This window comes from Herpailurus yagouaroundi, unplaced genomic scaffold, assembly GCF_014898765.1.
Source record: "Herpailurus yagouaroundi ecotype Mexico unplaced genomic scaffold, PumYag 205, whole genome shotgun sequence".
Taxonomy (NCBI): Eukaryota; Metazoa; Chordata; class Mammalia; order Carnivora; family Felidae; genus Herpailurus; species Herpailurus yagouaroundi.
This window is the reverse complement of record NW_024412436.1, coordinates 98,500-111,567: the sequence shown is the minus strand read 5'-3', so window position 1 is coordinate 111,567 and position 13,068 is coordinate 98,500. Positions and strand designations below refer to the sequence as shown.

At 39.8% G+C, this 13,068-nt stretch overlaps 1 protein-coding gene and 1 pseudogene across 3 annotated transcripts in view; both read right to left on the bottom strand.

Annotated features, from left to right (window-relative positions):
- The window catches only part of SLC9C2 (solute carrier family 9 member C2 (putative)), an 85,914-nt gene that overhangs the window by 49,503 nt on the left and 23,343 nt on the right, over positions 1-13,068 (bottom strand). For all 3 annotated transcript variants that reach the window (XM_040451664.1, XM_040451663.1, XM_040451665.1), the window contains 4 exons: positions 11,845-11,944; positions 8,393-8,536; positions 5,815-5,983; positions 2,042-2,123 (listed from right to left, as the gene is read on the bottom strand). In XM_040451664.1, the coding sequence (XP_040307598.1) occupies positions 2,042-2,123; positions 5,815-5,983; positions 8,393-8,536; positions 11,845-11,944 (495 nt within the window). The remainder of the gene's footprint in view (positions 1-2,041; positions 2,124-5,814; positions 5,984-8,392; positions 8,537-11,844; positions 11,945-13,068) is intronic.
- On the bottom strand, positions 877-1,995 carry LOC121015016 (60S ribosomal protein L21-like; annotated as a pseudogene).

The window sequence follows — 13,068 nt, the reverse complement described above, 5'->3', positions numbered from 1 at the left end:
TTAACTTCGGTCACACTCCAGCGTCGGCTTTTGCCAACCAAGCATACATTTCCACTGAGAACAAGAACAGATCCATAACTAGGGGAAAAGAAGAGCTACCAGAAATCTGCCCCACTTAATTAGCCCAGTTCACATATTGGAGCCCTTGGCTTTGAAGGGGGCTGTCACAGGAAGTTCTGCTGTAGTGCTGGCGGGGTGCAGTTTTAGAAATGGGCAGGACTGCAAAAAGACACAAGCAAAGAGGTAATGTCTCTCATGGGCAGGATAGGGAAAATTCACCAGGCTATTTCCCTGTTTAGAAGAACCCTCCTTCAACATCGTCCTTCCATTGACCTCTCATTAGTTCCATGCTTTCCAAGATACCTTCTGATGACTAGTTTCGTTTATCAAGGAAATTGGTATTTAGAGGTGAATACCCTGAATAATGATCACAATTATTTCAGACATAGAAAGAAATCATCCTCTTTATAAATTAACTAATTGATTTTCTGCTTATCCACATGCTCCTGTGAGTGCTGTATATCTCCAGCAGTCTGATCAATTTTAGATACCCTGAAAGGATCATCCTCTGCACCAGCTTAGCTGAGGATCAGGCCATGGGATATTGAGAGATACTAAGGCCCTATTCGAAGACTTTGTGTAATCCCATCCAGCCTTCTCCCTCCCCACTTGACTGTACTGCCACCATCTTATCTTAGATTTCTCTATTGACTACATGTTGATTTGTGATTTTATCAAATTTATGCACTTTATTATCAATGGCCTCAAATGTTTTCTGGAAATAAGCAACTGTGGCAGAGCCTGCTGATTATCCCCCAATATCCATTTTCTTTTCTTTTTTTACAATCTTAAAACCTTTTTTTTCCTTTACATTTATCAAGCCATGAATTCATAGGGAATGGGTTCCAACAGCTCAGGCTCCTTTCCATTGGTTCTCAGAAAGTGTGCTTCTTTGGGTGGGGCAGGCTGGCTCTTCAGTTGAACCCAAGTACCCTTCTCTTTGGCTTTCTTCTTCTTCTGATCATTTTCTTTCACATACTTCAGGAAGCTATCTCAGCTCTTTAAGTGCTTAATATGTTCAATATGTATATTCATTCTTTTGGCAAGAATCTTGCCCTTAACTTCTTTGTTTACAACAATGCCAATAGGATGCTGGGTAACATTATAGACTCTTCCAGTTTTTCTATGGTAACACTTGTGGGGTATTCCTTTTCAAACAGTCTCCATTCCCTTGATATCTACAATATCACCTTTCTTGTAGATTTGCAAAGGAACTACTCCATGTTTTCTAAAAGGCCTAGAGAACATATAGAGGGTACCTCTCCTCTTTCCCTTTGTGTTGGTCATTTTGGCAAATTACTGGAAGATGGTGGTTCCAGCCAAAGGACTCCCAATATTCATTTTCCCCTTCTTCCTTTGCCATAGAATCTCCAAGTCTTGGCTGAGCACATGGCCAGCCATGGCTCCACCATTATCCCTACATTATCCCAGGTAGGGATAATATTTTATAGCTTCTCTTACCCATGTGTGACCATGTGACTAAATTCTGACCAATGGAATGTGAGTGCTGATGATATATACAATTTCTAGGCTATGCCCTTAAAAGGAAGCTGCTTACTCTCCATTTCCACCCATCTCCCCATTTTCTCTCTCTAGTTGGCTGGATTGAATATATAGTGGTTATGAGTCAGCTTCTACCCTCAGACAAGAGCAACATTCCAGAGAGGAGCAACAACAAAATACAAGGATCCTGGATCTATGGACAACCCCGTGAAGTAGAACCATACCACTCTTTTGAACATTTTGATGGAGAGGAAAAGAAAGTTCCCTATCTTGTTTAAGCCACTGCGAATGTGGTTTCTGTTAAACTGGCTAAACCAATATTCCAATTAATGCAGCATCTGTAAATAATGAATGAATGAAAATGAATGATTTCATAATCAATTCCTTGAGCTCCTTAAGAAATGTCCCCATGACTCCCAACAACAATGTGTTTGCATTATTCTCTCCAGTTAATTAATGAAAGATAAATATACTTTACCTAATGTCCTGGCTGAATGAGTCATCATGTATGAATTTATTCCCATAGTCATTAGTGATATTACCTGTACATACAATAAAAACTAAAAAACAAAACATACAAATAGTTAGAGCCAAGAAAAACAAATTAATAAGTTCTCCAAAGGGAATCATTATTCAGTTAACCACCAACAAAATTCTATCTTAATCCACATTTAAAATCTTGCTTCTGATAGATAGGGCAAAGGGTTGTTTTGTGGACAGTGCTTGAATATAATATACTGGAGCAGAAATTAGTTTTCAATGTGCATGAGAAAAGATTTTGTGATTTCTGCAAAGGATAAGAATACTGGTCAAAGAGCTCTCCACTGTTGCTGCTTTCAGCAGCAGCCACGCAAAGCCAGGAGGATGGTAGGCATCACAGACACGGCCATGGAGCCTGCAGGGTTGGGGAGCCACCAGCCGATGGTGAGTAGCAGTGGTGACTGTGGAGACAAGGGAAAGTGTGTCTGCCACCAGCATTTACTATGGCTGCTCAGGGGGCTCGGAGCCTACAGGAGCTGTGGTGGGGTCTGGAGAGACACTTCACAGAAGCAGAAACACAACCACATTTGCTGGTCTTGCCTCTACCACTTTAATTAGCCATGTAATTTGGGGTCAGTAGACTTAACCACTCTGAGCCTCAGTGTCCTTCACTAAAAAATGGAGTCAACAGCAGTATGTTCTCTGAGAGTGTTTCCCAAACTTGACTGATAACAGCACTGAAAGTGCTTCTAAAAGATACTGACTTCCAGGTTTCTTCCCTGCAGATTCTGATTGTGTAGGTCTGGGGTGGTGCTAAAGGGATCCATGTAACATCAGACAGATTTGAAAAACACTGTAAGTGATACTCAAATGCTAGTTAGCATTTCGTTGACTTGGTTTTAGGCGAATTCCTTGCACAAAAGAAAATTGAAGGAGCTCAGACGTTGGTTATGATACTTTTCCTTTGGGGCATGAAAGGACCCAAAGTCTGCAAAATCACAGGTTTGTTTGAACTCCAAATTAATTCCCAGATGATGGCCATAGATATAAAGTACAAATTCTCAGGAAAGATGGTGACGAATATAGTAGTCCATTTTGAAAAAGCACTTCTTCTGGGAGTTAGGGCACCTGAGTTCTTTCCCTAACGTGCTATTCTCTTTGTTCTAATTTCTCTACATGCAAGATGGAGAGGGTGATAACTGATCCTCCAAAGAAGATATTCTAAAAATATTGTCTTCTGGAACAGGGGGGAAATGACAAAGAAGAGAAAATCCTGAGCTGGAAATTAGCCAATATCAAGAAACTCTGTACATTTATCTGCAGATTAAAGTTCCTTGGGAGGTGGGCAGATGTTCTTAATTCACATTATTCAGAAGCAACCCTCCCAGAAGCAGGGTTGGAATTCATCTGACTGGGAGGTGGGGTAGGGGGGTGTCCCAGGGATTTCTAGCAACTTCTCCAGCTAACTCACACAGTACTGTTACAAATAACAAGGCGCCCTAACGCTGTCAGCAGATGTACTGGAGTCTTTGGATCTTCCCTGGATTCTCAGTACCACAGATACTGCCACTACCAGATTGGCTTTGAGGGAGAGTTAGTAACATTTATTGAGCATTTGCTAAGTGGCAGACACTTTACTAAGTATCATCTCAATCCTCAACTGGAAATTGAGGTTCCACAAATCTGGAGAACTTGCCCAAGGTCACCCAGCCTGTGATGAGGGGGCCAGGATTCAACCCCAAGTCCATCTGATTTCCACATCTTACACCATTACTTCACTGTTGGTCCCTTTCAGACTATCAACATAAACAAACTTTCCTCTGAAAGTTCCTTTCTTCTTAAAAGAATGCATTTTTCAAATCTAATTTTAAAAATGGTTAACCTCGGGGCACCTGGGTGGCTCAGTCGGTTGAGCATCCGACTTTGGCTCAGGCCATGATCTTGCAGTTCGTGAGTTTGAGCCCTGCGTTGGGCTCTGTGCTGAGAGCTCAGAGCCTGGAGCCTGCTTCCAGATTCTGTGTCTCCCTCTCTCTCTGTCCCTTCCCTACTCATGCTCTGTCTCTCTCTGTCTCTCAAAAATGAATAAACGTTAAAAAAAATTTTTTTTAATTAGGTTAACCTAAGGAGAAGGGAGAAAAGATGGTGGAGGAAGAGGACCCTAGGCTTGTCTCACCCCACGAACATAACTAGGTAACTGTCAAATCATTCTAAGACTCCAGAAATCAACCTGAAGACTGACAGAATGAACTCCATAACTAAAACTCTGGAGAGAAGAAGCCACATTGAGGAAAGTAGGAAGTACGGAGATGTGGTTTGGAGGAGAAATGGATCACAAGTGCTGTGGAGGGGAAGGAGCCCTGGTCACAGACAAAGGAGAGAGAGAGAGAGAAAGAGAGAGAGAGAGGAGCACACAGGGGAATGCACAAGGAAAACACTTCCCCAAAACCATTGGCTGGGAAAACATAAGGGGCTACTTTTTGTGAGTTCTTGCAATCAGTGGGGCTTGAAGAATGGAGTTTGAAAGATCAGTGGCCTTGACTGGGATTGTGCCCTGAAGATGTTGCCCTACTCCCAGAGAGAAGGCAGGCAAACTAACTGGGGCAGATGATGCAGAAACAGTGATCTGAAAAACGCCTGGAGCAGACAGTGGGGAAATTATTCACTCTTCTCAGTGTGCTTCCCTGAGAGGCAGATATCATGGAGATGCCTCTCTGAGGACAAAGGAGCTAGTTGGAACCATTTCCCTTCCCTGCCCCTCATCTTAAACACAGAGCCACCTGCAGGAAGCAAAGTAGCACCCACAGGGCTGCCTAACTGCTTACACCAAGTCCCACACCTGTGCATTCTGGTGGGACTGCCCTTCTTGATCAAGCTTGCCTTAGTGCCAGCTTAGCCAGCCCCTTCCCCAGAAGACCAGCAGAAACCCCTGCCCACACCATGTCTCCTGATCAGAGTTCTACAGGGCTTCGGTTCTACTGGAAGCAGTATCAGGTATTATTTAACAAGCAGACCAGAGCACATGTAGTTAAAACTCACCACACTCTGACCAAGGACCAAAGAGTGGCCACTGCAGGCAAGGAGAGCCTCTGCAGACAGCTGACCCGAAGGATAGAGCAGCCAAAACACAACAGCAGAGCTCACGCAACATGTACCACAGACACCCCAAGAAGTGACAGGCCCTGGACACTATATGACCTCTTCTTCATAAAGCCATTACTCTCAGGAGCAGGAAACTGGCTTTTCTAACACAGAGAAGAAGACAGTGAGTTAAAACAGATATAAGTAACATGACTGATCGAGAATTTATAGCAACAATCATAAGTATACTCTTATGAGAAAAGAATGGAAAGACTTCAGGGAGACCCTTACCACAGAGACAAAAGAGTTAAAAAAGAAACTGTCAGAAATGAAAAATTTAATAACTGAGATTGGAAACAGGCTTGATGCAATGAACACAAAGCTGGAAGAAGTAGAGAAACAAATAAGTGATAAAGAAGACAAAATAATGGAAAGCAAGGAAGCTGAACAGAAGAGAGAAAATAGGTAAAATAGGTGATGAGGATTAAGGAGTGCACTTGTGATGAGCCCTGGGAATTGTATGGAAGCGTTGAATCACTAAATTGTACGCCTGAAACTAATATTACACAGTATGTTAACTAACTGGAATTTAAACTAAGAAAATTTGTAAATGGTTAACTTTATTATTGGGTACTATGACAAGTGCTACAAAATAAACAAAATGAATAAATATTATGAGATGATTTTTCCTACCATTTGTGGTGATTCTATTTTTTGATCAGCCAGATTATGAATTTCAGGAGCCAAGAGTAAACTAAAAACTCCTTTAATTCCAGACCATGCTATAACAATTCCCCATCTCCAGTTATAGTCATAATTTACACGCATCAGAAGAGGGCTCACTAACACAATAGTAAGCAACCTGTGGAGAGAAAAACATTTTTTTTAAGTCACACCTTATGTATTAATGTTATTCATGGTTTACACTACTAAAAACTAAATTTCATAGAAATTTTTTTCAGGAAAGAGAAAATAATTCAGTTTATTGATAAATTGTTCAACTTTTCTGGGATGAACCAAATCTACTGTCTAAGTTTTTCATATAATACTCAAGTCTCAAAAAACTGCTGGAAGTTTTAATATACTATTTGGATTTGGGTAGTGTATTTCTGAGAGAAATTTCTTCAAATAACGTTGACAAGCTCATCTATTCCCTGGAAGACCATGACTAGATCAGAAATGAGGCCAAGAGGACACACAGATAATGGCCAAAAAGTAATTATTATTGTAGGCACACTAATAAACTTAGCTTAATCAAATTTTTCTTGAGCTTCCATGAGAATCATAAATTAAATGTCATATAAACAATTTCAATCGGTGCCTAGTTCTCTAGAGATCATTTTTCTTTTCTTTTTTTTTTTTAATTTGAGAATAGTTGACCCACTATCAACATAGTGATCCAAAAACTCTATTCTTATGCTATGCTCACCACAAGTGTCTACTAATAATTTTTCTATAAGACTCTGTATCAAAAATGTAGAATCTATCTTTAGGGGATCTTCACCAAAAGAATATCAGTACTATCCCTCAAATGAGATTTCAGCAGAAATAAAACTGACATGTTCTTAGACTCAAAAAATATATTGTGTATCAGTTACTCAGCTGGGAATTTCACAAGACAGTTTAGAGAATTCCTATCACTGAGAAACAGAAAATCTGCTATTACCGTCTATAATGTATATAATGAATTTGGGTAAACCCCTCGGCCTTCCATTCAAGCTTTTTGCAAAGCAATTCTTACCAAACTTTTCAGCCTTACTAAATGATCTTTCTCTGAAATACCATTGAGTCCAGCCAAAATGGAACAACTCATATCACTGCCTGATACCAAAACCAGAAAGGCAGTGTCGCAAAGGCTCTGGAGTCAATCTACCAGGGTTCAAATTTAAGCTTCTTTCACTAACCATGTAAACTTAAGTTCTTTAACCTCTCTAAGCCTCAATTTCATCCTGTAAAGTGGAGATAATACATAATAATAATTGTACTTGCCTCAAAGGATTATTGTGAAGTTTCAATTACATGGGGCAACATTCATAGGGTTTAGAATGATATTTCAAATGTGGTCAGCACTCAAAACATGTTAGCAATAATTATGTCTTATGTAATTATGTAAGGGGCCTTAGTTTGGCACATCCTCTAAAATGTTTTTCTCAACAAGTCTCTTATGGAAAGCTGACCCATACGTTGAGGTCCCCTTAGGTTGACTCCTTCCATTAAAGCCTTTCCTCTGGGGAGGTGGAACCATAAGTTCCCACAAGATCTCTAGTACTCCCTAGCCACTTGACTTTGGGCAAGGTACTTGGCCTTTGTTGGCCAGTTTCTTCATCTATAAAATTCTCATTTCCTAGTGTTTATGAAATGAAATGAGATGCCAGATGTGCAGCTGAGTCAAACAAAGGTTCAAAAGCCACTTATCTTTCTTCATTTTCTGTGACCAATCTCAACTTGCACATAAGCCTCCATGGTAGAAAGAAACAAATTGCATACACATCCTTCCGTGTGAGAGTGACTGAGTGGCATGCAGTGACCTCAGAGTCAGCAAAAGCAAGGTCCCATGAGAACATCTTATAAAGTAAGCTCGTTGGCCAGGCCTGTTCTGAGTGGGAATGACAATGTTTTCAGAGACACTGTCATGAATTCTTATTGAAGACATGACCATCACGAGTGGGCAATGGTGTTCGAGAGAAAATGTGCTACTGGGGGTCAAGTTTAAACCCCAATTCTGCACTTCAAGATGGGCAACTCTAGGCAACTTTTTAACCTCCCTGGGCTTCATCTGTGCAATGATGCAATAACACCTACTTCATAAGGTTGTGTTAGTATTAATGGCATAATGTACATGGTAAGGGCTTAACAAATGGCTTTATCATAGCTATAGGTGATAATAAATGAGGATGAAAGTCAACAAAAATGTTAGGAGCCATTAATAAGGTCCAGTGTTGTTCAACCATTAACAAACATGTTGAAATGGCTTCCTGGATCTCATCTCCAGAGATGCAATTCAGTACATTGAGATGGCCCATGAATTTTCATCTCTATAAAGTTCATGAGTTGTGCTGATACCACAGCCCTTCTCATTTTCCAGATGGGACCTGGAAAAGTAAACAGACTTCCCCCAATCGCATAGCAAGTTATTGTCTGGGCCTTGACAACAACATGGGTTTTCTGACTCCACATCCAAAGAGTTCTTGTTGCCCTCACCAGTGGGCAATTCTTATTCTGGGCTGAAGAACCTAAGTCCAGTAAGCAAACTTTAAAATATAATTCCTACCTTACAAAATTCACTGTTGTAAATAAAATGAACATGAAAACCATACTGTGAAATCCCAAATACTTGTTTTGTCCACATCCAATTACAATGCCAAAGAAAGTATATATTAAATGTTGGTATACAGTTGAAAACATTATTAGGAACCTAGGATGAATGGAAAATAAATCATGTTTTAAGCCATGTGTTTTTAAGATAGTTGCCTTTGCACATAAAAGCATGTATCACATTCTATGATTCTTGTCTTAGCAGAGGTCCTTGCCTCCATCACTGTTGCAGTCAACATTTAAAAGTATTTTGTTGGAATTAAAATACACCTAGCTCCATATTCTCCAATACCCTCATCACACCAATGCCCATGGGCTGCCTCTCATAGGAGAATAGTAAAAGCAAGGCATAATATTAAGAATCTCCACCCCCTCTTCCGGTTGGTGATGGGGCAGTTTTGCCAAGATTAGCCGGCATCATATCAAACTGTTGGGGCTGCCGCAGCTGAACCCAGAACCACCTGGTTAACCTTGACTTTTCGATAGCTGACTGGATCACTTCAGTGCCCTCTGCAGGATTTCTCCCTTCATGATTTTCTTGAAAGTCTCTTACCTTGAAAGTCTCTCCAGTCTGCTTTCCCATCTACTGAATTCCTAAAAATCTTGTAAGGCTAATTCGAATCCTGTGTTCTTCATCCTAAGCACTCTCGTTGGAAGTGATCCTCCTTTGAATTCCTACAGTGCCAATTCTCTGTACCACCATAGTTCAGAAGCAGACAAGTGACTTAGAATCCCCCTTATTGCTTCCCAAACAGCCACACACCTAGCCCTGCTCCCCAAGATTCTTACTGAGCAGACTAGAACACAGTGGTTAAGGCACAGGCCTGTTCTGGTTCCATGCGGTAACATGTCTGCATCCAAGCCAGGTTTGACTTCTACAGGCAGATGTCAAGTTCCACTTGCTCTTGGGCCTCCCTCCATTGGGACTTTCCCTTTCAGCTAACTAGGCAAGAGGGTCTGTTCTACAAACCAGTCTCCCTCGAGGTGGGTCTCAAGATCTACACTCGGAAAGAAGCATTAGGAAGCCTCATTTGGGCTGCAGATGGAAACCATGTTCTCTAACACTGCATTTCCCCAATTAAGTAGATGGTCTGATTCTCTCGTTCCCAGCTCTTGATTCATCAGATTTAGAACTCAGAGAAAGGAAGGGTATGAGGGGGACCTCTAACCCCAAAGCTTAGTTTTCTGAAATTCAGAAATGATGGAATAACTGAGTAGAAAACTTGTTCAAATGTCTCCATAGAACCTAAAAAACTGCCTTACATATAGTAGGATCCCAATAAATATATAAAATTATTCACGCTTACTAGCTTCTTACAGAAACATGCCCACCACTTAACAATGAGTGCATTCTGAGAAGGGACTCAGTTACAAAGCCTCAAACCTAAGATACAATGTCCAGGTTACGGTAAACATTAAGAAAAGATTGGTTTTATAGGTTCAATAATAAACAATTAAATGAATCATAATGAGTAATTATAATGATACTGACAGTATGACTGAGCTCAGGAAAATGTCCAAATTCAGACAAAAAGTGTATGTTCGGTGAAGTATTTATTCCCAAGCTTCTGGATTCTAAAGACCAGTTAAGTGTCATTCACCTAACACAAAATTAGAAGAGTTACAGGTGCCAATTTTTTTTTTTTTTTTTTGCCAAGTGAAGTTATTTTTCTAAAAAAAAGTACCATCTTCTATCACTGGGATTTCATTAAAGAATTAACATTTAAACACCAAAAATGTAGGCAAGCCATAATTTCAGAATAATGGATAGTCCTCTACATTTAAAAAAACAAAAGAGAGAGAGAATCTGGGGCACCTGGGTGGCTCAGTCGGTTGAGCATCTGACTGGCTCAGGTCATGATCTCACAGTTTGTGGGTTCGAGTCCCACATCGGGCTCTGCGCTGACAGCCCAGAGCTGGAGCTTGCTGCAGATTCTGTGTCTCCCTGTCTCTCTGCCCCTCCCCTGCTCACACTCTCTCTCTCAAAAATAAATAGATATTTTAAAAAATTTTTAAAGTTTTTTAAAGAATCTTCATGGGAAAACTCAAAATTATGGCTTATTTTTCTTATTTTAACATTTGGTTTCATTCGATCCACACTAGGCTATGACTTGGTGTGAAATAACTCTGAAACAATCCTGTAATTTAGCATAGTCTCTCAGAGACAGACTAATTCATTTATCTGAGAAGACAAGCAAATGGTTTTTCCCTCCATCCAGAGATGTTCATATGACACCTTGCATTACCAAATGTAAAAGGCAAGTAAGAGTTTTGCTAGTGTTGCATCTTTCTGCTACTTTTCTTTCCCAGCTCTTCCCATATTAGGATGCTGTCTTTCATGTACCTTATGAAGGAAACAAAGGAATGCAGTCTTTTTTAAACTTCCCACAATCCAAAGTAATTTTTTTTTTTTATCAAAGAGTTATGTATAAAATGACCACAGCTTCTGAGCCACGGATATGTTATTCATAAAAAGAATATCAATCGATGGGAATGCAAGCTGGTGAAGCCACTCTGGAAAATACTATGGAGGTTCCTCAAAAAAATAAAAATAGAACTACCCTACAACCCAGCAGTTGCACTACTGGGTATTTATCTAAGGGATACAGGTGTGCTGTTTCAAAGGGACACATGAACCCCAATGTTTATAGCAGCTCTATCGACAACAGCCAAAGTATGGAAAGAGCCCAAATGCCCATTGATGGATGAATGGATAAAGAAGATGTGGTATACACACACACACACACACACACACACACACACACACACACACACAATGGAGTATTACTCGGCAATCAAAAAGAATGAAATCTTGCCATTTGCAACTACATGGATGGAACTAGAGGGAATTATGCTAAGTGAAATTAGTCAGTCAGAGAAAGACAAGTATCATATGACTTCACTCATATAAGGTCTTTAAGAGACAAAACAGATGAAAATAAGGGAAGGGAAATAAAAATTATATAAAAACAGGGAGGGGGACAAAGCATAAGAGACTCATAAATATGGAGAACAAACAGAAGGTTACTGGAGGAGGTGTGGGGGGGGGGATGGGCTAAATGGGTCAGGCGCATTAAGGAATCTACTCCTGAAATCATTGTTACACTATATGCTAACTAATTTGGATGTAAATTTTAAAAAATAAAAATTTTTAAAAAATCTCAGATATAATGTTTGTCTATTTCTCCTTTAAAATTTGCCAATTTTTGCTTCATGCCGTTTGTAGTCTTTTTTGTTAAACATATCGATGTCAACAATTGTTGGTACCTTAAGTTCTTTCAAATATAACTGGTAATGAATTTAAAAAGAAAAAGGTGAAAAAAGTTATGAAATGTGTCCAAGAAGGCAGAACCACTTAAGCACTAAACTTCTAAGATATCTATACCAAGTATACAATAGGAGACTTACTTGGTAATTGTTAACTCAATCCTCGGTTTAAAGCTTAAGGAATCTAAATTCAGTCCTACAGTGACTAACGCAATCATTCCTGACATTCCCAAAAATTCCACTGGAGAGAAAAAAGTGAACAAAATTAGTTGCATTCAAATCTGCACATGGAGGTACTTTATCTTGAGAAGAATTGGTGAGAAACTGAAGAGTCCTATTTTTTGGAAAATTGCCTCAAGGGATTGGCCTAATCCTGTAGATTAGGGGTCAGCAAACTTTTTTGTAAAGGACCATATAGTAAATATTTAGTCTTTGTGGACCACATGGCCCCTGTTGCAACTACTCAGTTTAGCGGCTGTAGTGCAGAAGCAGCCATAGATAATATGTAAATGAATGGATGCCTGATAAATAATAGACAGAAATTTGAAGCACTTTGGAGCAAGGCAGACCTGACTGCTCTGAGAATGTGACCTCCTTTTCCTCTATTAGCACCCCTGCATCTGTAAAATGGGTTTAAGAGAATAATGCCTCATAGAGTTGTTGTGAGGATTAAATTAAATAACATGAAAATTGCTTGGCACCTCTTTAAATAAAAAAAAGTATATATATATGATAGTCACTATTATTATGCCATTGTTTTTATACATCTGCTTTACTGCTTAGTAAATTAATACTGTTTATTTGAAGAGGATTTTATTATTCCTTTGGTGTATCTAATCACTTCAGTCCACTTTAGATTTCTTTTTTTTTTTAACGTTTATTTTTGAGAGAGAGAGAGAGAGAGAGAGAGAGAGAGAGAATGAGCGAGGGAGGGGCCCAGAGAGACGGAGACACAGAATCTGAAGCAGGCTCCAGGCTCTGAGCTGTCAGCACAGAGCCCGACATAGGCTCAAACCCATGAACCACCAGATCATGACCTGAGTCGAAGTCGGATGCTCAACCGACTGAACCACCCAGGCGCCCCAGATTTCTTTTTACCTTCTTATCTAACTGATATAATATGAATAACAAATGACAGTAAAACCAGTAGTGCTCAGAAGTGTGCTGAAAGGGAAATTGTCTCTCAAAATCTTAGTTCCCCTGTCCCATAATTAGTATTACTGTATTTTGTTTTATTTTATTTTTAAAAGTTTATTTATTTATTTTGAGAGTGAGAGAGAGAGCATGAGCAGGGGAGGGGCACAGAGAGGGAGAGAGAGAGAATCCCAAGCAAGCTCTGTGCTGACAGACCACGAGGGGCTCAAT